The sequence below is a fragment of the Falco cherrug genome, chromosome 5 (assembly GCF_023634085.1).
Source record: "Falco cherrug isolate bFalChe1 chromosome 5, bFalChe1.pri, whole genome shotgun sequence".
Taxonomy (NCBI): Eukaryota; Metazoa; Chordata; class Aves; order Falconiformes; family Falconidae; genus Falco; species Falco cherrug.
In genome coordinates, this window is record NC_073701.1 from 44,833,921 (window position 1) to 44,860,708 (window position 26,788).

At 40.7% G+C, this 26,788-nt stretch overlaps 1 protein-coding gene across 1 annotated transcript in view; it reads left to right on the top strand.

Annotated features, from left to right (window-relative positions):
• PLXNC1 (plexin C1) overlaps positions 1-26,788 on the top strand; it is a 72,379-nt gene that overhangs the window by 18,122 nt on the left and 27,469 nt on the right. Inside the window, exons 5-17 of the mRNA XM_027815381.2 lie at positions 3,012-3,126; positions 4,129-4,273; positions 7,662-7,731; positions 9,102-9,177; positions 9,297-9,350; positions 13,583-13,722; positions 14,804-14,983; positions 16,276-16,363; positions 17,221-17,427; positions 17,543-17,734; positions 21,208-21,307; positions 22,332-22,433; positions 22,821-22,924. Coding sequence (XP_027671182.2) covers positions 3,012-3,126; positions 4,129-4,273; positions 7,662-7,731; positions 9,102-9,177; positions 9,297-9,350; positions 13,583-13,722; positions 14,804-14,983; positions 16,276-16,363; positions 17,221-17,427; positions 17,543-17,734; positions 21,208-21,307; positions 22,332-22,433; positions 22,821-22,924 — 1,573 coding nt within the window. The remainder of the gene's footprint in view (positions 1-3,011; positions 3,127-4,128; positions 4,274-7,661; positions 7,732-9,101; positions 9,178-9,296; positions 9,351-13,582; positions 13,723-14,803; positions 14,984-16,275; positions 16,364-17,220; positions 17,428-17,542; positions 17,735-21,207; positions 21,308-22,331; positions 22,434-22,820; positions 22,925-26,788) is intronic.

Genomic DNA, 26,788 nt, shown 5'->3' on the forward strand with positions numbered 1-26,788 from the left:
AGAGAGAAATATATAAATTCTCCTTTTCACAGTAATTTAAAACAATTAGTCATAACATTGTGTGATTTCTCTTGATGTTTCTACATTTTCTATAGATGAATCGGATTTACCTGAAGTATGCTGAAATTATTCCAATACAAGGCACTGATGTTTTACTTATATTTTCCATATGGAACTAACACAATAAGTTAGTTACCTGACATGACCAGACTGTCCTGGTTTCAGCTTAGGACTTACTTTTTAATTTGGTCAGTGTGTGTGAAATCTGTGGACTTCATTCTGGGGCTGGTACCTCAGAAGCCAAAATTTTATCTGAAACAAAGTTCTCATTCCATGATGAAATCAGTGTGCTTTAGCAAGCTAGAGAGGGCAAACTCAGCAGGATCTGTAGTTAATGCAAAATTACTGAAGCAGAGACTTAAGTACATATGAACAAACTGGTATGCATAGGTATTGTGTTATAATGAAATAAGAGGAGCTTGATTCCAATTGTGAAGAGGAATCTTTAGTGGCATAAAGAACTAGCTTGCTGTGAAAGATTTAAAAAAAAATATCTTGACTCTGCTTTTCTCTGTGCACATATCTATGCATGACTGAAACTTGATCCTAGGAATTTATATCTTATACTTTCATGCTTGTGTAGGGTCTAGTCTAGTCCACCTTTCCAAGAAAGTGAGACTTGGTAATTGTCTGAGCCTGTATGTTAGTTTTCAGAACTATGTGGTTCACAAATAATATTTATCGGTTATATTCATTCCAATGTGCTTGCAAACAATATCAGTTGTCTAAAAATAGGAATATAACAAAACAGTCTCATCTTTAGGTCACTGGAATTCCTGTTACTCTCGTCCTGTGCAGAGCAATTGTGAGAATTTGTGCTGAGGGGCATCAGATGCTCTGCTGCCCGCTTTGCGACTGCTTCCTATGAAATAACTATTCTCCATAGCATATTGTTTCAGTGTTAAAGGTCAGCTTTTAAAGCCACAAAAGACACATTTTTCCTGCCATGAAGACAAGCATGACCCTGGGTCTTGGGTGACATTACATTTTTTGTCATTAAACTCTTAGATTCTTCATTGTAGATGAGGGAAACAAGTTCACTGCTTGTGTTTCTCAGGCAGTCTAAGGCAAATAACTTTGTCCTAGGGCAGTTTTAAATATTCAGATTTATAAACAGTTTTCTTTTTTAGTATTTTAGTATGCGTCACTGAAACGTATATACTTATTTAGTATCAAGTATTGCAAGTGTGTTGCCTTGCATCTTCAACATCATGATCCTCAGCCTGTAAGAAACTATAGGATGTCTCTTTCTCCTGCATCATTTCCACTGAGAGTTACTTACTCATATGTATCCAAATATCTGGTTTATGCACATCTGTTGATGCCAGAACCCATCCTCTGTGGTTCTAAAACATTGGTGCTGATGGACCTTTGTGATCTCAGTAAGGTAAAGAGAGACATACATGGGACTGAAATCTGTCCTGGTTCAGACAGTTTGAAATATGTCAGGCATAGTCCCAGTTTCTTGCACTGTAGTTATGATCTGAATGTATTCAGATGCAAAGCCTCACCAGGTTCTTGTGCAGCAGGAACTCAGTTTCCTGAGTTAGACCGCAAAGGAAGTGACCTTTGCTTAACTGCATTCCAGTTGCCAGTGTCTTGAAGTACAGAGAAGATGGCTTTATCATTTCTATGGTTTGTGGGATTATTTCAGGCATTTTGGAGAGCAGTGGGTATTTTTCTTAAAAGTCATTCTTGTGTTATTCCTTCTGGAGAGAAAACACACTGTTTGTGAAATATGTTTATACAGTGAGCTCCTCATGAAAAAGTCACATGCTTCTCAAGTATGTACTAATTTCTAGCTTTTAGTGAAAGAATAGTTCATTAAGGCACATGTCAGTGATCACATGATCGAAGCTATACACGCTTCTATATTTGGTAGGAAAATAGTAGTATTAAAAATGTTTGATGTTACATTCATTTATAAATATTCAGTCTTAATATTAAGATACACAGCTAGCACTTACTTGTCTTTAATTGCTAGCTATATGAAATTACTTGGAGTTAATCTGTGGATTGTTCATTAACTCTTTACAGCAGACAGTATTTTAAGGATTCACCTTCCAAACTCAGTGATTGTACATCTAATTTGTATGCCTATGTTCTCTTTTTCTTATCACACATTTTTAATACAGATAATATTTGTAGTATTTGTATAGCCCAGTGTTTCGTCCTTCTTCCTTTTCTCTTGTATAGTTTCTGTTTCCTACAATTTGGCAGCTAACATTTTTATTTACTTTGTGCCATCCTACTTCTGACATGGGTTTTATTCTTGAAGACAGAGAAATCTGTTTTGAGCTACCTTTTCAAACCTGGTGTTTTTAACCAAGTGCACTGACATAAAAGGGAAAGATTACAATTCACATCAATAGATGACAGAGGATATTTGGAAGGAGGGTGCATCTCGTATTTGTAGATATATAGCTATACACATTTGTAGCATAGCTCTACATCTGAGCTTCATCCCCGTCTCCTTTTATACTGTTCGGAGAGAATGAGCAGCTTTTGTAGTGTGATTCATTTCATTTTTGTATGAATGTCTAAAGCAGGTTAGGTGACTTGTACCCTGAAAGAACATCTTTTTCCTCATTGAGTGTCGAGGGAACTGGAAGGGTCAGATCTGGAGCTGTACCATGGTGCAATCAAGTTGCGGGTGATGAATTCGATACCAGGCTACCAAGTCCACTGTTACTAGCCAAGCGTCTAATATTTGCTCAAGTCCTATTGACATAATCAGGACCCTAGGGCATATATCGATGCATTGTAATTTATTTTGATAAGCAGAAGACTTTACTGATTGTTTCCTGAAGCTTTTTGCAGTTATAACCATATTTCTGTAAAAAATCAATAGTGTTCCTGTAAAAAATCAGTAACATTAAATAAATAGAAGTACAGTGTCTGAAGTCAAAACCACAATAAGGAGGCTAGTATAATTTTATGTATACTTTTAGGTGCACATTAAAAGAAAATTGTACACGTTCAAACAGCATAAAGGGTTGGTATAACATTTCACATGCACCTGATAAAGATCTGAAAATCCTGCTAAGTCTCCCTGCCAAAAATCAGGTATGTACATCGAGTTTTATGTGTGTTTGTTTATTGTGACTTAAAATGTGTCATTTTGTCACTTACTGCAGCTTCCCTTCTTTTGTCACCATGTTCCATATATTAGTCTCTTATCTCAACAACTGGCAAATGTATTGGAAATCCCAGTAAGTTGAATATGTCAATCAGATAGATGTCCTCTTCCTCTCCTGTAAAATGTGTCCTGAAGCCATACTTCTGATGTTGAGTCAAAAATTCACTATGCTGACAAAGGAAATCTTTCTGTTATATCACTTTATCAGCTATTTTTATCTTTCTAATGACTATATATCAAGTGTTTTATGTAAGCTCTGAGCTTTGTAACAAGTTACAAAACATTCACTGGGACACATACGCTAACACAAATGCATCTTTAAGTGTTTGATACTAGTATTTACTCAGTATCTGTTCACAGCACACACAGCCTTGAGTATCTGATTATCAAGTATTGTGACTGGCCACTTAATCTGCATGCCATTGTTTCTGGTTTCCTGATTGAATGCACTAATGTGATCATATTTGTAAAGCACTCTCAGCCAGAAACAAAGGATAATTCTTCACAAGACAAATTCTGTTTCATAATTAAGTGCATTTTGATTATGGATGCAAATGTCGTCATCTGCGAGGATTTGTACATTCTTGCTCAAATATTTTTAAGGAACTATAACAGCATATGACACTGTTACAGCAAAATTCTTGTTTTTAAATCCAATATTATTCCAGATTGCTCCCCTAACGTACCTTACAGATCCATTTAGGTTCTGGAAGTAAACAGTGCAGTTCCTGTCAGGACTCCTTCTGTATTGCCTCTTCAGCTGGGAGAGGCCCACTCCTTTGAGAGGCTACCTAGTGAATTTTCTGCTTCCACCACAAAAATTTCCATTTTGTACATTTCATGGTTTTGTAGTTTTCTGCAAAGACAAGGTGACCACTTAGCAAGTATTACAAGAAGTCTGTTGTGTTCTTTTTTTTATTGTTTTCTAGGTTGCTGTGGCTGCAAGCATAAGCAAAATCCTTACTTCCTGTACAATAAAAGTTGTAACACCTGTTGAAATATTTTATGAAAACGTAGTGCTGAAAAATTCATCCTGCTTCTGCAATCTAACCACTCCAGCGATATCTGATCATGGTATGTGTTACTATTACATGTATGTAATGCTTATTCAGTGTCCTTTATCTCTGGGGAGAATTGAGCATAAATACAGGCCTAATGAATGTGAGAGTAGGTAGTGATTTTTATTAAATGTCATTGAAAAAAAAATCTGTGTTTTGTCAGGTGATTTGAGTATAGTCACACTATTCTTGATAATTAAAGATACGGAATTATTTCTAGAAGTAATAAAACAGGTTAACCTATGGTTGGAAACGGCTTCCTCAGTTCAGCCTGTAGCACTGCAACGTTTTAGCCTAGGGTGTATTTACATGGTGCCATTAATCACTGTCTAAGGAAACTTAAGATAGCTCCAATGACAATCAAGCTGACTAGAGCTATGCAAGCTGGTCCAGTGCTCTGCCTTGACAAATCAACCCATCTTAACCCTTCTTTCACCTGCAAACATAACTTGTTTTTGCAAGAAACTGTACTAGTATAAATAAGAGGAGAATCTGACTATGGATATCTGTGCAATAAATAAACTTAACCTTCAATTAACTGTTTCAACCTAACTTAGACACTTGTGAGAAAGTGATTGCCCCATGTAGAGGATTAGCAGAAAAATAAGTGGTTCGGGGGCAGTTTGGCTGGTACATCTTTTTGACTTGATTTTATTCATCTTTCTGAATTACTGGTTGAGTCATTTTGCAATAATTCTTATACTACTTTGTTCACCAGTAGTTCTCAGAATTAGAGACCTGAGCCATTTATATTGAATGCATGTGATCTGTTTTGTGCATCTTATGGGCAGCTACAAGTTTTAGAATGAGATGGTAAATTACTGAATGTCTGGACTTTTGAGCTGTTCTCTAGGCTTTGGTCTCAAAGATCAGATGATAATCCTTCACAATAGAGTCTTATATGACTGCTAGGAGGAAAATGTCCTGCTTGCATTGCTTCAAGGGTCTGTATGGAAGCACAAAGCTTTTTGAATACAGATTGACCTTGTACTTTTTTAAACTCGCTTATGTTAGAATACAAAAGAGAGTTTTCATCTAAACTGAGGGACAAAGATAGCAAGGATACCATGTGCTCTTAAGTGACTTGAAGAGGAAACAAAATTTTCAGATAAATGCCTGCTTTTATTTTTCCCCGGATAATATAGCCCAAAAGACACCTAATACTTTGCAGGAATATGTTTCTTTTATAACACCTTTGTGTAGAAAGAGGTATGAAATGTTAGCCAGAACTTACAATGACCTGTTGTTCTGGAGAGCTCAGTGCTGCAAAGAGTGCTGTCTTGGGGACCCTTGCCCTTGAGGGAGGTTTCTTGGAATACTGGGATCTCAGGAGCTCATCCTACAGACTTTGTATGAGAAAAGCTCCTCTGACGTCATACAAGCGTTGTGTCAATTTCCTGTCCTATACTGATTTGGGAATCTAGAGTAAGAGACTTTGTCACTAGCAGATGACAGCTAGGGTTGATATCCATGAGTATTCTGGTCTATTAAGCTGTCTCTAGTAAACACTATTAGTGGATTTTTAAGAGGGACAAATGCATTATAGAAGGAAAAACTGTCCTTTACTGACCCAGTCCCAAAAGCCACGTTTTCTTGTAATTATGGAGTACATTGTTTAGTTTCTGTGCCTTCACGGACTAAGGCTTTCCCTTACTCCATTAGCAGGTTTTCAGAGTATAGTGTTATGGAAGCCAGCTTGCCTTGCCTGTGCTTTGTGCCAAAGATGACCCCTTTAACAGCATCAATCAGAAGCTTAGCTTGTGCCCACCAGTATTACTGCCACTCACATGCTCCTGTGAGTTGAGATATATTAGTGGATTATGCAAGTGTGGAAGTTATGTTGACTGTTTATGGTACCTCATGTAAAGTGGTCTCAGCCTCACAAGAAGATGCACTTGCAAAACTCCTTCAGGTATCATTTCTGGAAAAAAAAATTAAAATGCCTGCTACTCAGTGCAATCAAGTGTATTTTGAAAGGTCAGACCAGGCCTTACAGAAAATAATAGCTTCCATGAATTTCCACACAGACAAAATCATGAAACCATATTTGACAGTGTTGTTTTTAAAAAATTACACAAATTTATAAGAGAAGACACGCCTTGCCAGAAGCAAATAGATTCCTTATTTCTACTTAGTAGTCCTAGTAAAATGCTACTTTTCAGTAGTACACGGCTTGAGACCTTTCTCATGTAATGACCTAGGCAAATGATTTAGGCAACTGTGTGCCCACTATGTCAGATGTATGCAGATACGTGGATTTCTGGAGATGCCAATAGGTGCTTGGTGAAGGATTTCAGAATGTTTATGTGTGCTAATCCACATCTTCAAGCATTAAAACACCTTTAAAAATCAGATTCTTTGCTACCCGTGTAGTGAGATATTTAAGCATAGGAACAGTCCCAAGGGCTGTTTCTAACAAGCAATGCAGGCAACCTTTGCAGTGAGCACCCCTAGTGCCATGCTGACATGTGGAGCTAGGAGATACTTCTGATTTAACAATTTAGATGTAGCCAAAGCTAGCTTTCATCTGAACAAGCCAGCCTGTGACAAAGACAAAGCTTTCTTTACCTTTGCAAGGTAGATATACTTTAAATCTCTGTAACTTTCCTGGATTAAAAAGCTATCTACTTCCTAGCATAGAGAAGCCAGAAAAGTCTGCACACACGAGTTTTGTTTGATCTCAGACAGTCATTCATTTCACAGACGTACACATCTGCAGGCACACAGATGAAAGGGACCTTGGCTTAAGTGGTATATATCTAACTCTGCTTTTCGATGTGGTATTCTGCTCATAGGAGAAGATACTCTTTCATTCCACAGCTGCCAGTGAATTGTTGGTATAGTAATTGCTAGCTGAAATAATGGCAAATTGACTCATGCAATCATAAAAGATTTAAATAGGATGAAAATTGCTACTGCATAGATTACAAAAGAAGACTCTGAAACCAAGTCTCTGAGACAGAAAGCGAGAGAAGTATGGTGTGTTAGGGTCCCTCACATTAGCACAGTCTGTTGTGTTAGAAGGCTTGAATCTGGGGTCTGACTGTATTATAGTATACCATTGTGTGCTCTTCAGGAGATGATTCTAGATCCCTGCCCCATGGTAGCATTTCCTTATCTGTATGCTGACAATAACGTTACTTTTGTATGTCATGCAGTGGTGGCATCAAGCTTAATTAATGAATGTGTATAAAGTCTTGGAATAACTCAGCTGAAGGATGCTATGGAAGGACAAAATCTAGTTATTTGTATCAGTCAAAAGTGTGAATGAATGTGTGAGAGAAGGTGCATACCACGTAGAGAACAGCTGAAGGCACGTGAGCTTTCAACTGAATTATTTTTTGACAGTTATTTCTTGTAATGTCCAGCATATGTCTGTATGTCTAACAGTCACATTTTTCCAGATTGTCTAGTTCTTGAAGCATCGCTGTCCTCAAGCTCTTGGAATATCACACAAACATTTCAGCTGAAAAAGTAAGAGCCTTGTTCCTATTCAAGTTCACTGAGGTGTTTGTGTGTTTGTGGGGAAGGGGGGCTGAAGTATGATCATTCTTCTTTTTTGTATTTATTAAAGAAATGCATTTTGCTAAAGGTAGTCAAATCCCTTTTCCTGGCCCATTTCCTCCTCCTCCTCCTCTTTTTTTTGTTGTCCTTAGAAAGCTACTTCTTCTGATGACGCTTTTATTTATCAGGACCCTGGCAGCTAGCTGTAGGAGAGTTATTACAATGATTGAATTTAAGACAAGTGCCTGAAGAGATAATAAAGGATGTCACAATGACATTAAAATCCTTTTTGTCCTTGTGAAAAAGGTGGGCCCCTGGAACTCGGGATAGGACCTAGATCAGAGGAGTCAAGAGATTCTGTAAAAGCCACTTTATGGAGCTGGTTTTTAATAGAGCCAGATGCAACTGAAATATAGTCCAGGGGTAACATGAATACAATTAAACCAGAAAGTGATATCTAATCTGCTAATAGGAATAATTAATACCTATTGTTCTGTATACGTTATCTTTCAGAGCTGTACTCTTTATTGAGAGCTCGCAGTAGAAAGCATTTGTGCCCAGTACGTGGCCTAACTCTTTATGATATGTGGTTGTTAAAACTTAGAAAGACATGGCTATCATATACTGTAGGTAACTGCAGTGTTCCTGTTCAGAATGGTCCTCCCCTATACAAAGGGCATCTGGCCTCTTGGCACATAGGCACCTGGAATGAAATTGAACTCCTGTTTTTTGGGAAGCAGCACATCACTTCCCTGTCCCTGGAGCAACACAGGGAAGGAGCTGTCTTTCTCTAAATCAGAGCATTTCTCAGCAGGTGTGGGGAGGGCCTGTGCTGCTCTTGGCTTTCCTCCACGCTGATAGATGCATTGCAAAGCAAGATAGGGACAAACTACTTTTCAACAGGCGTATTATTTGGTAAGGGAAGGCAATAGTAAACTAGCAGTACTTGCTAGCTCTACACACACAGAAGTTAAGGCAGGCTGTGAAAGAATCAGTGATGTTTTTTTGCCCTTCTCTGCTTAAAAAGTACTATCTGGCCACTTATGTACTGGAGAAAACCACAGCAAAATGAAACACAGAGTGTTCTGTCTGCTTCATGCTTTTTGGAAATTTATGACTCAGCATCTCAGCACAGATTGTATTTCATACTAAATTTGTCCTCAAAATAAGCACAACAGAACAATAGACTTAGAGGGTAAAGTTTTATGCATTTCATTATATGTTTGCCAGGTTGTTCTCTTGGGTTTGAGCTTTTTTCTGTCACTTGAAATTTCACAGTCATGGCTGAATCTAGGTTGAGTTCCTGTGTCTTACAAACCCTCTGTTTTCTGTGTTACCAGCTGCTCACGATGTATACACAAGGGTGAGTGTGCCAGCTGTAAACAGACGCGTGTCTCTCCTGCCACCACCTGCCAGGTGAAGTTTATTGGGGAGGACTGGAATCCCCTGTGATGCCTTTTCCTTCTTTTTTAATATCTGAGGAGCAGTGTGTCTCTTCCTTGTCCTGACGTGGAGAAATGCTGATTTTTTTTCAGGATAGTTGTAATGCAGCTGCTTCCGAGGGGATCGCCACTACGCAGAAAACAGAGGTTAGTTGGCATTTTAAGATCGCCATTACTGAGGTTCTGTGGGTTGGGGGAAAAATTTATTCAAAATGAAAGGACTTTGCAGGAAGAACAGAGATATGGATGAGAAGGCAGTCAGGTTACATAGAAAGGTAATGCAGGACTTGGATTGATACTATTTTTTCTTAATGCTTTGTTGATGCTTAAAGGTACCAACAAAGATTTGTGTTTCATATCTAGGCACTGAGACAGTGAAAACTACAACAGTTACATGCCTAGCTCTAGATGCAGTGTTTACAATATTGCTTTAAATGCCAAAGTCCACATGTGCTATATTTAGGCACTCCACAGGAGCCAGCGTACTGAGAGCTGGGACGTATAAGCTGACCACCAACAAAAAACCCCAAAGGAGAACATCTTGAACTTAGTTTCCCACCTGGACTTAAATGCCTGTTTGAGTTCTTCTCTCACAGACAACTCTGGGAAACTAAGTTTCAGAGTCTCAAACCTCTTCCTGATTTTATGCAGCCAGATCACAGCTTCTCCTGAAACATAGCTGCCAGGAGAGCAGAAGGAAGGGGAGGACGTGTCATCCAGTTTCTGTGTAACAGACAAGTGGCTAGAGGATGCATCCAGGAACTGAAAACCCTGGGTGTTAGTAAATCCCTGGTTCACAGTTCCAGAAAAATTCTCTTTGCTTCCAGACTGTAGACAGAACGGGAGATGGAGCTACTCTCCATCCATCCTGCTCAAGCTGGATCACTGGAAAGGAAGGAGTGTCACTGGTGCCCTTCTGAATCTGGTTCTTGAGTTCTCTATTGAAATCGTATAGACTATGTGAGTGTGCAGTCTACACGATTTGCCTTGTAGGCCAGCCCTTCAACCATGAGGTTATCCCTTCATTATTTAAGGTGCCAAAATGGTTTTATTTTCTCATAAAACTGAGCAATCTTGACATCAGTGGTTGCTTATGGCATGCAGGTGTTAGGAAAGAAATGAGTAGCGAAGAGAAATTTGACTGATGAGTAAGTACACAGAGATTTGCTGCCTACACTTTTTGGTTTCTGCTTTTCTGTGAGTGATAGCACGGTTGGTATAAATAGCAACTGTGTTCTTATCTCGAAACGTTTTGTTAGAATTACCCCAACTTTTACCTGTGAAGATAGGAATTGCCTCTTAAATTCAGCTGTTCAGCTGAGGTTTCTTAAACAAAATCACAAAATCCATTTTGTTTTTCACAGAGACAAGTGGGATTGTAATACTTGTGCTTCTGAGCATTAATATTCTGGATTTGGTTTGCATATAAAACATTATGGCTGGTGGAAGAACAGAGGAAATTCTTCTTTGCTCTGCTTCCAAGTGCATTAATTTGACATTGGTAAATAGTTGGAATTGCCTGGGAGATGGCTTTCTTCCACGGGCCTTATCTTGGAAAGACAGTGATGGACAAGGCAGTGAAAGCACCAGAGGCAGTCCAAAGGCAGATGTTTATTTAGAAGTGATTGATCCATTCAGAGGGCTTGAAATTGCATTTGAAATCCTGCTCTCCTTTGACTGCTGGTGCTTTAAGGAGAACATACTGGAGTTCTGAGAAAGAGGATTTGTGTTTTCCCACAACCCCAGCTGAGCATTTAGATTAATATACTTTTTTTTTCAGTGACAGCCCCAGCCCTCCTCCTGAATCCAGCTGCTGGATTCCATGCATGTGCCTTCCCCCTCCCCGTGCCAGAGCAGCACTTGGAGTGGTTGCAGAGTACGCTTGGCTGGGGAACTGATTCGGCTGGAAATAACTGTTGTCTTTCGGCAGGTTATTTTTCATCTGGGCCAGTTTCCTGATCCAGTTCTTCGCGTGGCCTCGGGCCCGTGCTAGCACCGCAGGAGGGGCTGTGCAGGAGCGGGGATGAGCTCCCCTGGGTGGCAGAGGCTGCTTAACCTGGGCTGCTGCCAGAGATCTGGCTGGGACCTGCAGCCATGCTAACCACACCTCTGAGGATGTGGCTGCTGCTGTTTACGCAGCCCCAGGGAAGTGCTAGGCTGTCCAGGGGACCAGGGGCTGCAGCTCAGAAATGTGGATCTCTATTGAAGTTGACAGGGCTGTGCTGATTTACATTACCTGAGGACCTGGCACACGCTGTCTGTATGTCTCTCTGCATGTTTACGCTGCTTTCATCATATGCCTCACCACTAGTGATTTTTATAAATACCCTTCTGCCTCTCAACTGTCTCTCTCCCCTCTCGCTGCCAGGCATCTCCCCCCGCCCTACCATGCAGCAACTGGGAGGTCATCAGCTCTCTAGCACTGGGCAGATGAGCACCCCAGGCTCCAGCGAGGGTGCTTGGTCCCTCCTGCATTCAGTGAGGAAATTCGCAGTTTCTTTTGCTGCTGAGGAAAGTGTCACAGACCGCGGTGGTCAAGCGGGGAAGCAGGCTCTCCAGTGGCTGGGGGTGCCTGACGTTGCCCTCACCGGGGCTCACAGCCCTGGTGCAGCTCTGGGGGATCGCCATGTGTTTGTGTGACACTGCATTATTCCTGTGCTTCACAGCTCCCTGCTGGTTACCAGTGAGAGCCCCAAAGCATGTGTTTTACTCATTTCTGTAGGATTTGGCTTCTGGATTTGTGTGAGGATATTGACTGTCCTTGGTGCGCTTGAGGCTGGGGAGAAGCAGAGGGACAGGGATGTGGGTGGAGAAAAGCACTGGTGCTTCGCTGGCTCTGATCTCTCAGATTTCTACTTCACTTGTCCTGCTTGCATACTGAGGGTTAAACTGATCCCTGGATCAGGATGGGAGCGAATTTCTCCCCACCCACCCCCACCCTCGGGCTGTTTTTGTCAGGGCTTTCCTTTGCCCCATTATCCATACCAGAGGTCATCTTGGAGGCCCATTTGCAGGCCCTCTGGCCCCAGCCTTTCACTCTCTTGCCTTTTCCTGAGACACAAGTTGCAGCTTTCAGTCAGTTGTGACAGGTCTCACATTTGCTCCAGAGCACTCTGGTGTTCAGCAGGCTGTGGTAGCGTGTGGGAACAACGTGCCAGGGACCTTTCTGAAGCAGGCAATGGCTGTGTTTGCAGAGGATGGTGATGTGACCCCAGTGGTCCCCACAGACCACCAGCCCGAAGTCTTGGTGTTGCTCTGAAAAGATTACTGGGGAGAAAAACCCTGTGGGAAGGTCTTTCCTGGAGGTTTTGCACCAGCAGCTTTTCTGGGCTCAGGAAGGCTGAACTGCCCAGTGGAGGTGTCCACAGGTGCACAGCAGAAGTCAAGAAGTCAGGATAATCATAATACTCTAAAAACTCATTTTAATATTATAGGCAGTCTAGAAGCAAGCTAATAAATCATTTGGCTGAGAAGGTCCCAAACAGTTTGTGGTTTTTTTCACATGTGTTTTTTCCTGGTTTTTTTGAATGTCTTCAGTTTGTTGTCTGAAAGATACACTGAGAGGAAACAGTCTGTGTGATTATAAAACTGAGGAAGCAGTAAAATTGATTAAACATGAGATGCTGTCAAATGGATCAAGTAAATACACTAGGGGAAAAAAACCTATCTCTTCTTGCTTGGTAGCGTTAGTAAGTTAAAATAAGTAAATGCAAAGATAGCCAAAGAAAAGCACAGTTTAAAAATTGTCCACGTTTCTGCAAGACTGTGACAGAGCAAACTAGAATTATTCTTCAGTGCTGGAAAAGAGATTTGTAAACTTCTTAGAATCAAAATGGGATACCAAAAAATCCCTGCAGTTGTGTTGTACCTTTAGCTCTATGTATAACTTTGAAAAGACTTTCTAGTAAAGCTAATTCTGGGGCTCTTTCTCAACTTTTCATTCTAGGATTTGACCCTGCTTCCCCTTTTCAGGTCATGAGAGATGCCTTCATTTGTTTCTCTGATCTCTCATAGTGACGGCACCACAGGTTTCGTCTTGCATTGTTTCTTAGTTCTTCAAGGGTCACACAAGATGTATCATTTCAAGCTGGGTTTTTATGATGCTTACCTTCCAGTATGTCAGATTGTGATTCCATTGGACAACTTTGTTATGAGATACATTAAAATAGAAAATATGTAGGTAAAAATAGTTGGCTTGTAAAGAAGTTCTGATTGACAGTTATTCCCAGGGTCAAGCTTAACGAAATTTGAAATTAATAAGACAGATCTGTCCCAGTGCAATAAAGATTGCATTCCTGGGTGGTGGTTGGTTTTGCAGCTGTTGTTTAACTGCCTAGCCTTTTTATAACCAGATTTTGTTTTGTTTTGTTTTCTGATAGCTTATCAGCATTCATTCCATTGAACCTCTGTGGATTTCTACGTTAGGCAAAAGTGAAATAACAGTCAAAGGAGAAAACTTTACACGTGCATCGGGCATAAAACTGATACTGACTGGAATCACAGGCTGTAAGCCAGACATGTGAGTTAAGCTCTGAAAAATAATAATACTTTTTACTTTGCATGGTGAAAATTATGCCCATTTTGCCCTAGCAATACAGTTGTCCAGTAACCCTTCTCAGCAGAGTGGGGGATGCTCTGCACTCCTTTAGTTATACTTCCACTTTAAATTCCCAAAGGATGGAAATTAATTTGGTGTTTGGGTACAATACAAGGGATGGATATGTAGATAGGCAGTTCTCGCAGCAGTAGTAGGACAGTTCTGTACCTGTGATCCTCTGTGCTTTGCAGCAGGCAGCAAGAAGTTAGGTCACAAGAAAGCCTCAGATTTTGTTTGACTCACTGCTGCTTCAGAATATCCCCCATATATTCTAGGATTCTGCTTGTGAAAGCACAAACACCGTGCCAGGGAAGGGAAGCTCTCATGCAATAGCTTGTACTTTTCTCTGTTAATGATTGCACAGTGTTACCCCCTAGATAATTAGGCTATCTTATTCTGAATCAGTCATTTTCAGATGCATCTGCAATGGCTGCCTGTGATTACCAAGCCCATTTTCCATAGCTAGCACTTGAAAAAGCATTCATGTGGTACTGTTTGATTTTTACTTCAACCATGGATTTCCTGGGGACTGCAGAAGAAAAAACAGAGAGAAGAAGTGAGAGAGAGGAAGTAGAAAGAGGAAGGAGTGAAAAGGAGGAAGGGGGCGAGGGGCAGGGAGAGGGAAAGAGAGAAAGAAAAAGAAGAAAGAAAAGAAAGTTTAAGGTTCTCATTCTTGACTAGCTCGTGGACTGTGTTGGTAGCACAAAGGAGTACACAGTAAACAGCAAAACCACACGTTGCCTTACATAGCCTCATCCCAAGGCCACAAGACCTGTATCTGTACTGTCTTGCCTGATTACTGTGACACACAGCAACTTCATTCAAAAGATGCCCTACTTTGTCTTTTCAGCTCCCTGCTCTATCTTTCCACCTCCATCTGGCAAGTCAGAGATTCATTTCTCTTTTCTCCTTATCCTTTGCTATAGGTCATAGGCTTTGTGTAGTAACAGCAGTGAGTGGCATAGTGGGTTCTGCATTTCTGACTGTTTTCTTTCTCTTCCAGTATTAAGGTTAGAAGTGTGCTAAATGATACACAAATGACATTTGCTCTCCCACCAACACGTAAAGAGGCCAAACGTATATGTATACAGGCTAATGGAGAAAAATGCTCACCACCAATGACCCTGCATTATGTTTCACTGCCATCATGTTTTGGAATCACACCCAACACTTCCTGGATTAGGTAAATTTGTCTTTTTATACTTTTTATTTATTTACTGAAGTGTAGTCCCACTGAGCTGATATGAACCTACTTGGCAAGACTGCAGCTGATGTAAACTTGGATGACTGCTGTAACCTGTCATGAAGAATGAATTTACGCCGGTGAACTGATTTAGCATACAGATAGGGTCATCATGCAAGACAGATTCTGTGTTTGTCAGGATTCTGTAAACTTCCCTGCCCACCCCAGGTCTTCTTTTGACTTCCACAGAAGTCAAAAATAGTCTCTTCATACTAAAGCTAAATCCAAAATATGGGTAGCATGCATGAATTCAAACTCCAGTTAACTTTGATTTCTTGATACTAATACACCCTTCACCTCTGAAACAGTATAAAGTATCAGTGAATTGGAAATCACACGAAAATTATCACCACTGCAGTGATACACCTAGACTTGCTTTAGGACTTGGTTCCCTAAAGCCAAAAGAGCCCTTTTCAAGCCTCTGCTGTGTTCTGTGAGAGGCTCATAGCTCCAGTGAAAGACTTACAGGGTGGTTTTAAGATACTCTCAGGCACAGCTTTCCACCTGTCCTCTGGCTGCACTGTTTTTACCCACTTCCCTGTTCTTAATCTGGTAACTTGGTGTCAAGCACTGGCATATGTGGCTTTGAGGCAATACGTTGGACTGGCCCCTGCAGCAGCTGAGCAGCTAGGGTGCATGCCCTCATTTCCAGGTGAGAGGCAGCTCAGGCAGCTGGAAATTAATAATACCTTAAACTACTCCAGCTGTGTTCAGCAGAGATTGGGAGCCAAGAGCCCTCAGACACAAGCACCATTGTGTGTGCTGAGACAGATGGTCTGAACACTGCCGAGAATGTTTCCTGTGAGGTGCCTGGCACCATTGGTTCGTCCTGAAAAAGGCAAGAATTAAGCATAGGCAGGGCTACTCTGGGGCAGTGAAAGACCCTGACGTTCTTTCTTCAAGACAGAATGTTAAATCATGGTCTAGTTCTTTGGCTGCATGAATAGAAAGCAAGTCCCTGAAAAGGAGTATGCATGTTTGTGCTATCTAGTCATTTGGTTTTGTGGTAGCAAAAGTATTTACCGTTACATTACGAGAAAAGAATGGAAGCACACTGTATAGCTCATATTATCTTGTCCTGCAGCTTGAGTGTATTATATTGGCTGCTACCAAAGCAAAATGCATGAGTAGTTTATTCATGGCTGAAGCCTTAATGCAGGACTTTATCTGTGAGAAAACAGATAATATTAACCCCAACCACTGCCCTCCAACCCCTCTTTCTTTTTTTACAGTGGTGGTCGCAAAATTACTACGATTGGTAGAAATTTTAATGTGGTGGACAGTGTGATTATTTCAGATGACCAGAGATCAAACCTCACCGTAAGTCTTAATCTCCTTTACAATACCAAATAGAGGTCTCTTGAAGGTTTTGTTCCTAAGGTTGCAGGAGAATCTCAATATTTTTTGAACACTTGCAGGCACACGTCAGACACCCTACTGAAATAAATGTGACCACTTGTAGGATTACAGTTGCACACATTCTCGGTACAAGATCATGGATACACAAAAGCTACTCTCCTGCATAATTCCCTGAGTATTTTTAATGTGCTCTAGAGACTTGTTCCAAATCCATCCTTTTTGAGTCTCCCCAGCCTCCAGACGGGGGTGGTGTACTTCTCTCTGGCTTTGTGTTGAGCACCCAAATGGTGCCACTGCCTCAGCAAGGGGTGGAGCTGATGTTGGGACAAAACCCTTTCTCCAAGGCTGTGAGGAGGTAGGCACCCTGTTGACTCCTGGGCTTGCAGCACAGAGACCAGAAAACCCCGTGGAGTAAACAATGGGGTGACTGTAGCAAACCCCGCTCAGAAGTAAAGCTGGGGAGAGCCAGTGCGAGGGGTGCTGGAGGGCTTGTCCTGCTCCTCTCGTATCACCTACACTGAGGGGAAGGAAGGAGAAATCACTGTCACTATTCCTGTCTCACTGCAGGAAATAGCTGCCATAGCAGTGTGCAATCAGCCTTAAAGCAGCGTGCAGAGTGTGTGGTGAATGTGCATAAAGGTAGACACAGGCTCAACACAGAAACTTTCCCAGGTGCTCTGCATGCAGCCCTGATCGCAGAGGTTTAGCAGATACCTGTGTGAAGTCAGGAAGACATTAAAATGATTTTGAGTGCCTGTTTGTGATTGTGCTCACTGTTGAGTACTTAATGACTTACAGCTTTGCTATTGCATTTCTAGGTCTCTAGGTGTCCTGGAAATGAATCTGAATATCATTACTTAACACCAAGCCTGGGCCATGCAACGGAGGGTAAAGTTGTTGATATGATGTTAAAAGTGGAAACTACCTTTATACCATGCGTCAAATTACACTATCACCCTGACCCAGTGTTCATTAACTACCAGCTGCACACTGAGCTGGATCCTGATCTGGAATTAAAAATATATGTAAGTTTGAAAGTAATAAACTCTTAATTCCTTATTTAAAGTAGTTATTGGGGATTTTGTTTCTTGCTGTATGTAGTTTATTTAGTTTTTATTATTTCATTGTTTTTCCCTCTAGAAAGAAAATGACAACTTGAATATTTCTAAAACTGAGGTAGAAGTTTATCTGTCATATATGAATGGTGCACAGACCAAAAAGATATGGTTCAGTGTCCAAAATATTACCAAAAAGCCAGACCGTAGCACTATACTGTGCAAATTCAAAAGGGAAGGAACAGACAAGATTGACTTTTCCACGGTGAAAGTTTTTGTAAGTAGAATTCCCTTTTGTTGCAGTTCAACAGTGTTTGGATGTTTATACAAATGTAGTAAACTGTATCGATAATGCTGCCATCGTGAATGTTCTTTATAGAGGGAGGAACTGGATGCGTTTTCTGCTGTACTGGTACTCAGTAGTACAGTTATCCGCCTCATATCTAAGCATGCCTGCCTAGCTTAGGTACCACTGACGGTACTGAGTTCATTTACTGTCTGGTTACTGATGTAGTGTCAGAGGTAGGCTTTGCAGCCCAAACTGAGCTCACTTCTGCTGAGCTCCAGGAAAGCAGTAGTTTGTCACACCTCTAGCTGCAGCACAGACATCACCGATACAGCATCACTGGCTCTAGGAAAGCCCCTCATCTTAGATCTGTAAGCAATCTGCTGCTGTACTGTGGCCATGACTAAAAGGATTGTGTCCTCCCATTTGCTTGTTCTTCCTAAAGTAGATAAGGATCTTGGAGAGTGCATAGGGATTGCCACCTAGACAGAAGAGAAGGCATTTCTGCATGAAAAAGGGGTGATATTCATTGTGTGCTGGGAAGGCCAAAATGCTTTGAACATGTGGCACAAAGCCAGGCCCAAACATAAGAACATTAGCATGGATGTCAAAGCTAAATGGCAGCTTAAGATATTTGCTCCAGGAAAAAGATGAAGATAGGAATTTTTTAAAATGCAATCATCACCATTTATGAGGGAGAAAAATGATGCCAGACCCTTATTGCAGTGTATGGTGGCATAAAGCTGAAATCACTCTATTGACTTCAAGGCATATGGCTCATAGTAAAGATTAACGAAGCTATTCTCAATTTCATATCACTGTTAACTGATCCCCCATCTGTGAATCCTGCCGTCTGAGCCAGTTATGGCACGGAAAAGCCTTTCTGAGATTGGTGTTGCATTTAAATATTAACGTTGCCTTGCAATATCACGTGCTCATCCTGCAAGCTTCATAGGAGTCACTGTCATCAAAAAGTCACCACTTTGCTAAGGCAAATCACATGCAATAGTTAGAATGTAACATTTCACTTCTGGTACCTTAAAAATTATTTTTTTCAACATCAAGAAAAATGTAAATGTCATAAACCATCAAGTGTTTTTTTCAACCTTATAAATAAATCATCATCGAAGAAGTAGGGCCACCCTGAAGAAAGGATAAGATGGGTATAAAAGATAGATATGGTTTAAGAATAAATGTATGTCTTGCCTTAGTTTTCAGGATGAAAGAGGATATTGAGTGTGGGGTCAAAGACAGGATCAGTCTGAATGGAGGTGTCAAAGAAGAGAATGCCATTCTTGTTACAGTACCAGGATTCAGGTAGATCAAGGGGCTCAAGACAGTAGGAGCAGGATCATTCCCATCACAGCACTGTGAAGGAAATGGCACATAATACTGTAGGCTTCATAGGAAAGATTTAAAGGAAAACTGCAGTCAGAAGACATACTGTATGACTGGAGAGCAGCAAATATAAAGCCAATATTCAAAAGAAGAAAAAAATAACTAGGCAAATGGAGATGTGCTGATCTAATCCTACCTCTGTGTAAAGCTTTATAATGTATTTGGAATGAGGGTCTCATGAAAGACCTGGAGGTAAATGGAAAATGGGGTGTCAACTTCTTTTCAATAAAAGCAGATTATGCTAGGTATCTTTATTTTATAAGATGAGTTGTTTTCTCAGCAAGAAAAAAGCAGTAGATCACATGTACCTAGTCATTCAGTAAACTACTTAACATGTTGATTATGAAGACACTAGGGATTAGAAAAACTGGATGCTCTGTAAGGGGAAGCTTACACTGGGCAATGTTGATTTTCATACGGTTATTATTTAACATCGGTAGTGACTTGAGTACAAAAATAAGGCATGTGCTAATAACATTTGGTGATGACATAAAGCTCAGAGGCATTACCTGTCCAGAGGAGGTTTTATAATGCCATGCAGGAAGAATATGAGTTTAGGAATAGGAATTGGATTGATTCAGGTGTACCTTATTTAGTCTGTGATTCATAAGCAAGATAAATAAAAGATAAGGAAAGAAATGGGGCCACTGGATACAGAGGTTATGGTGAAGATTAAAGATAATCTAAATATAAGCAGAAAATTAAGTGAATGTTTTGCCTCTATTTTCAATAAGCGGGGATGAGGAACAGAAATTTCTGCTTTAGGAATGCTTTGGCTGGATGTGACAAGTGGAGAAAAGCAGGTGTATTAGTCACAGGATGATTAATGTATTTAGCCACCAATGCATTTCAGTCTTGGAAATGGCAAATAGGATCTTAGGAAGGCTCAGATCGGAAGTACTTTGTGTAGGAACTGTGAAAACATATAAACAACTGAGGAAAAAATAACATTTGACAGAGGAAATAGGTCTGCTTTATGTTCTGTTCTTTGTAGCCCCAGCAATACGAAGTCTCTGTTCTTCCAGCCCTGTGGGGTTTCTTTGCTTGCTTGTGTCTGTGTAGCTGCAATGTGACTATCCAGTTGGCAGTCTCCAGCTGCCCTGGCTGCTCACCTCCTGTGACAAGCCAGTGACTGAAATCACCAGATCTTTGCCTTCCCTGCTGTAACCCAAAATAATTTCAACCCGACTCTCCTTTTCAATTATCCCAGGCTCATTTCTGTCCCTGGCACTTGGTGGTATTCTTTTCCTGTGTCAAAGTGTATTTTTACTTCTAGTATTTTTATAGTCTTAGCTACCCTTTATTTATGTGCTTTCACAGTCCTCTTTGAGATCCTCCTTTGTGAAATTTCTTCTGCCATAATTATCAGTGGTGAATGCCTCAGTTTGGCATCTGGCAGACTTCAGCACTTTTGTGTATCCCTAAGAGTTAATGCCTGTCCTGCCTTCGACAAGCCCAGTGGCTGTTGGGGGATGTTGTGTGTGTATGTTGTTTTTGTTCTCAAACAGACCTTCAGGAATGCCCTGCATCCTATGTAAAGAGGTTGAAACTTCTGCAAAGAAATAGGGAAGAGGGCTGTGGGCTAGGTGTATGTCAAACATTTTACTTCCCTTATTATTAGCATGAGTCTTATCTTACTTTTCTGCTCAGCAGAGTAACACTGTGAGTGCAAAGGAATATTTTTAACAACACACCTTCCTTACCTCAAAATGCCAGAATGTTTAGCAGCGATTCTGAAGTCCATGAGCCACTTGGCCAGCCTGAGGCCAGATCTTGCCATTCGAGGGCTCTAGTTTACAGTGAGAGCAATGGCAAAATTTGATGCTGCATGAAGACCTCCAAATTTTTCTCTTGTCACTGCTCTGTTATCCTGCGTAAACATCAAACACACCAAAAGTTAAGTTTGTGTTGGTTCATACATATTTTCCCAAATTGCTGCTGTTTTCCCAGTAATCTGCAGAACCAGTGTCTTCCATGTGCCTTATTTTTTTTTAATACAATAAATGTCATTTTAAGCACTGGTATAATGCCTGTCCTCTATTAACACAGTCATTATTTTTCTTCAGGTCAAATTAGGAAATTTTGAGCATGAAGTCAAACCAACATCATCACACATATATTTATATGTTCTTATTTTGCTACCTATTGTAGTGGGTGTCATTATAGGTAAGTACAATAACGTGTTTTCAGTTTTTGATTTGCTGAAGGGTATAATCATGACACATAAAACACATATACATGCACACATACATGTTTGGGACTGTCACAAGCAGTCCGATGGTTTTCCCTGGTTCCCAATAAGCGTGGACAAAGTTAACTCCGGTCTGGTGGTGAAGTCCATCTTGTCAGATTACAGCACGTTAGGAGACAGTAGTTATGTCTGTTCTGCTGGGATTATTTGTCATCATTTAGTGAGGCAAGCCGTAGGACTGACATCCTTGTGTCACAACTCGGGCCCTTCCAGCTGTCAGCTGGGCTTCCCTCCTGTCCCTGGGGCAGATGTTCCCTAACAAACTGCTTATCCTCAGGCAGTGTTTGTGGTGTTTCTGCTCAGTCTCATTTGGATCATTCATGAATTTGTAGGTCATTACTAAATTGAGGGGGGTAAATAATTATACCCTCCTCTTTTTGTCACACTTGTTTTCTGAACGTGTTGACCTGATTATGTATTTGATGAATTTCCATCCATTGTAATAAGTTTAGGAGTTTGTTGTTTTGTTTACTTGGTTTTCTTTTTAAAAAGTGCATTACCTTTACAGGAACCGTATCTCATGCCTTTACTCTCTCAAAATAAACTTTAGAGAAGTTAATTCAGATTTGCTGCTTAAAACAACTGGTTTTCCTGTTCTATCAGTGCTACTTTAAGAAGGCTGCTAGCAGAAGTGGTTGTTAGATTCTGTGTCTCACTGTGCAGGTTGTACGTAGCAGGGTGTGCTTCGAATAAAGTTGGATTGACAATTCTATGACCTTGTTAAAAGGAATGTTTTTTATTAAACATTAGGGTTTAGATCCAGATAACCAGGGCTCATGGGTACTAGCACACTAACAACAGTAGAAACAGTAATCCTCCTGGAGAGTGCAAGTGTATGTTAATCTTTCTGTTTCTTAAAGTAATATTAATATATATTTTATATAGGGGTTTTCTGTTCTGCGATTTCTGTACTCAGAATCTTTTTTTCTTCCTTTTTAGCGGCATTCATAGTTACTAGATACAAATCCAAAGAGTTAACTCGTAAACAGAGTCAGCAACTTGAACTGCTGGAATATGAGATTCGGAAGGAAATACGTGAGGGTAGGTCTAAAGAGCTTTATAGAGCTTAAGTACAGGATAATTTCTGAACTGAAACTGTCAAGAAGCTCACATGATATAAACATTTTAATTTTATAGCTGTTAGAATATTTTTGTGTTGTATCAGAGTTCCGCTTTAATGTTGTGCACTGCAGTAGCAGAAAGCACTGAGCTACTAATAGGATTGCACGTAATATTTCCTTCAGCAAAAGTGGGAGGAAAAAAATGGATTGGTACTTTCCTGTTCATAAGAGCTTCAGTAGTAAAACAACCTCTCTTCCCTGAAAACTGTTTTTAAGGAATATCTACTGGGGCCAAGTTATAATCGTAAAGATGATTTTGTGTCAGCTAAACTAACTCTCTGGGTGGGGAGGGGGGTTGCTTTTTCAGGATTTGCTGAGCTGCAGATGGATGAATTAGATGTGGTGGATAGTTTTGGAACTGTTCCCTTCCTTGACTACAAACACTTTGCTCTTAGAACTTTCTTTCCAGAGGTAATTATTTACAAGTCTTTCAGTTGTCAGCCCTGCCTAATAATGAAAAAGCTAGGAAGATCAGGATCAAATAACTACAGTAAATACTACATAGTGATTGCACATTGTTTTCACGAGAAACTTTTCTTAAGTCAAGAATTAGCAAAGAACACTTATGGCTGTACATCTCTATATTTAATGAAGCCTAACTGCTATAGATAAAGAACTATTGTTGAATTTTCAAGGGTTGTGTGTGCATCCATTTCTTTTTGGCTCAGCCTCCCTAAGCTGCTTGCCTTTCAGGCCATCCTAACTAAGCTATAATTTATCCACTGCTTTTTCTTGTTCTCATGCTTTCACTTTCCATGCTATAGCTAATTAAAGCAACAGTCAGGCTAGCTAACATGCTACTAACATCATGACACTTCCTAATTAGACTTGTGGGATGAAGAAATGGCTCTAAGGTTGTGCTAACTTTCTACTCCAAGCTGCTGACAGAAATGGTAAGACCTTGATTCAGAGGAGTGCAGGTCACATGCTTAAAAATTTCATTAGTACTTAAGTGCTGTCTGGTTTAGATGTGGATATTTTCATTGTTCTTTGGAGCAGTTTGTGCCACTGCATCAGAGGACCGAAGAGGCCTTTTTTCAAATGTTTTACTTCTCTTGCTGTTGGGGTTTTTTTTTTGCATATGTAGCACATTACAATGCTGATAAGTGCATTTGCCACAGCTTTCAAAATTTTATCATGATGTTAAGCAATGCTTACCGACATTTACTAATTGGTAGAAGCTGTGATCTCAGCTGGTGATATTTTGCTGTGTAACTGTCACCAATGAGTAGAAAACTTTGGTTAGTGCTGCGGTTTTGTAGGGTATAGCTGGTATGTATGCGAACTACCCACTAGTCTTCATGTATTACTCATCAGTGCTGTGGTCCCATCCTGCAGTCTTATCTGCACACTGCATCGCTTTATTGCCATGTGCGATTCCACTAAAAGCTCATTGTGATAAAATTAAACATGTGATAGTGCAGAATGAGGGTCTTTTTATGTACACCACCAAATACCAGATACTAAGGTAGACTAATATTTAACAATTACGTATGCATAATCTTTGTACGCTTTGAGTCCAGCTCTCACACCAAAGGAAACTGGGAATATCTCTTCTGGTACTGCTGGGATGCCCCCAGTGTAATTTTTATGGGGTCACTAGGAGGTTTGAAGGAATTGGACCAAGGAAACGTTACTTTGTGTATCTCTTTTCTTTCAGTTTAATTTGTTGCCAGGCATATTAGAATTAAAATAGTGGTTATTTTTAGGAATGCATCTTTTACTAGTGGTAGTCTCCTGTCAAAACAGTAACAATCTGTAGAAGCTGTCTGGGTGGAAATGCTTTGCTTTATGCAAATGAAAAGGAAAGGAAAAAAGACATGAAGTCTGCCACTCCATTGCATTATGTGAGGTCAGAAAGGGAAGGGCTCCTGTTTTGCCTTGGCGAGACTCATGCTGCTGCATCCTGGAAACGATTCCAATTAGATCTTATCTCAGTGTGAAATACTGATACCACAAAGGTAAACTTGCCACTATTAGCTCTCTGCAGACATGCAGTGTCAGTCAGGCAAGTTATTTAATGTATTGTGTACCGATTTGTCCTGCTAAGTACTTACCGTTTACATTACCGGAGTGTCCAAACATGCCTTGTGCTTTATGAATGTGGTAGGAGAGCAGTGCTCTACTAAACAAATATTGCTGGTGAACAGAAAAGGTGATGGGGTAGTAGATTGCAACTGAGTGTCAGAAGGGTCAAAGTGACAAACCACCACTTCCCTCACTAACCTCATGTGTTTGAATGATGCCTGTACTGTACTCTTTCTGCCTTCCAGTGTGTTCAATGTTCAATGAGCTTTGTCTCTCCTAACCTAAGCTGTTTAAACATGGACATCAAAGCTGTTCACTGAGCATCTTCTGTAGTCAGTGCAGAGACAGGCAGCTCAAGAAAGCGATCCATCCTACTCGTCTAAGAATCTGTCTCAGGATGGGATGAGTTGCTTAAGGATACCTGAATCAGATACCTGAAATGAAGAGTGATAGACCCCATCTCATTTTGAGCTTCTCACTTCCTGCTGCTTCAATTTTTTTATATTTAATCTGGCTTGATAGCTTTTGTTTTGTGCTTAATGCTTGTAGGTTTTTAGATGGATATTACATCTGTTCTTAAAATATTCCTTCTGTTCAGCCTGGTTTTTTGCTTTACTTGTTCAATTTAGATTTTTTTCTGTTTTCCCTCAATTTCCCACATTGTTTGGTTTGATGCTACCATACTTGTTCCCTGTTCACAAGCATTTTTAACCTTTAACGTGGTTTTGATTGTTTCATTCTCTGTGTGTGTGTGTTTTATTGGTAGATGGTGTTAGGGGGGGCTGAAAAAGTTCTGGAAAAATGGGAATAGCCAATGGAGGAAGAGGGAGAAGAATATGGTAGGGGAGAAGAGAACAGGAGTCATGAGGAAAAGGAGGGATGAAAAATCAGATAGGTAGATGAAAAATTAGATGTGAGCTGGCAATGTGCACTTGCAGCCTAGAAAGCTGATCATATCCTGGGCTGCATAAAAAGAAGCCTGGCCAGCAGGCTGGGGGAGGTGATCCTCCCTCCCTACTCTGCTCTCACAAGAGTGTCTCCAGCATAAGAAGGACATGGACCTGTTGAAGTGAGTCCTGAGGAGGGCCATGAAAATGGTTGGAGGGCTGGGATACCACTCCTGTGAAGAAAGCCTGAGTGAGCTGAGATTGTTCAGCTTGGAGAAGAGGAGGCTCTGAAGAGATCTTATTGCAGCCTTTCAATATAAAGCAAGCTTATAAGAAAGACAGAGACAGACTTTTTACCAGGGCCTGTAGTGACAGAACAAGGGGCAATGGTTTTAAACTGAAAGAGGATAGATTTAGATTGGACATAAGGAAGACATTCTTTACGATGAAGGTGGTGAGACACTGGAACATGTTGCCCAGAGAAGCTGTGGATGTCCCATCCCTGGAAGTGTTCAAGGTCAGGTTGGATGGAACTTTGAGCAACCTGATCTAGTGGGAGGTGTCCTGTCCATGGCAAGGGGGCTGGAACTAGATGATCTTTGAAGGTCCCTTCCAACCTAAACAATTCTGTGATTCTATGATTCTGTAAGGAAACTAGGGGCTGCCAGCATCACAGATAGAGCAGATGACTGTTAGGAGTGTGAATTTGTTGCTCAAGGGTGCTGCTTTGGGAACATGCAGCTGTGTTGGGACCTTTGTGGCTGTTAGAATCAGACAAGAGGCACTGACAAGGTATTGGAGAACTGGGGGCTTCCCTTTGTTGTGAGAGCTTTTGCTAGGACTGGATGTGTGGTGGCACCTGTGCCTCTCTGGAGACTGACAGCATGGACCTCCTGGAGAGCTCATTAGTGAACATTCATGAAGTGCCTTGAAATGAATGGAGGCAGATGAACTTGAGTGTCACTCTGTTACAGAAACCCTGTATACCGAAGGCTATCATTGCTGTCCTAGAAGGATGCAGCCTACAGCACCCCTCACACGCCAGCACATTTGCAGATGAGGGTGATGAACAGCTTTTCCTGCGGACCGATAGTTGACTGCTGTGCTAGTGCAGCTCAGCAGCACAGAGTAACACACAGAGCAGCACTGAAGTCAGTACCAGCTCATCTTTGAGAGTTCACTTTTCAGTGAACCTTGGCAGCACCTTATTGTGTAGAGTTTTTTATATTGTAGCTGTGCTAGAAAACAGCATTTGCATTGTTTTATTTCAAGTCGTATGCCATCAGGAACGTGCTTGGCATGTTTAACATACATGTGTTAGAAATTTTTGGTATGCTTAAGAATGATAAATATCACCTGT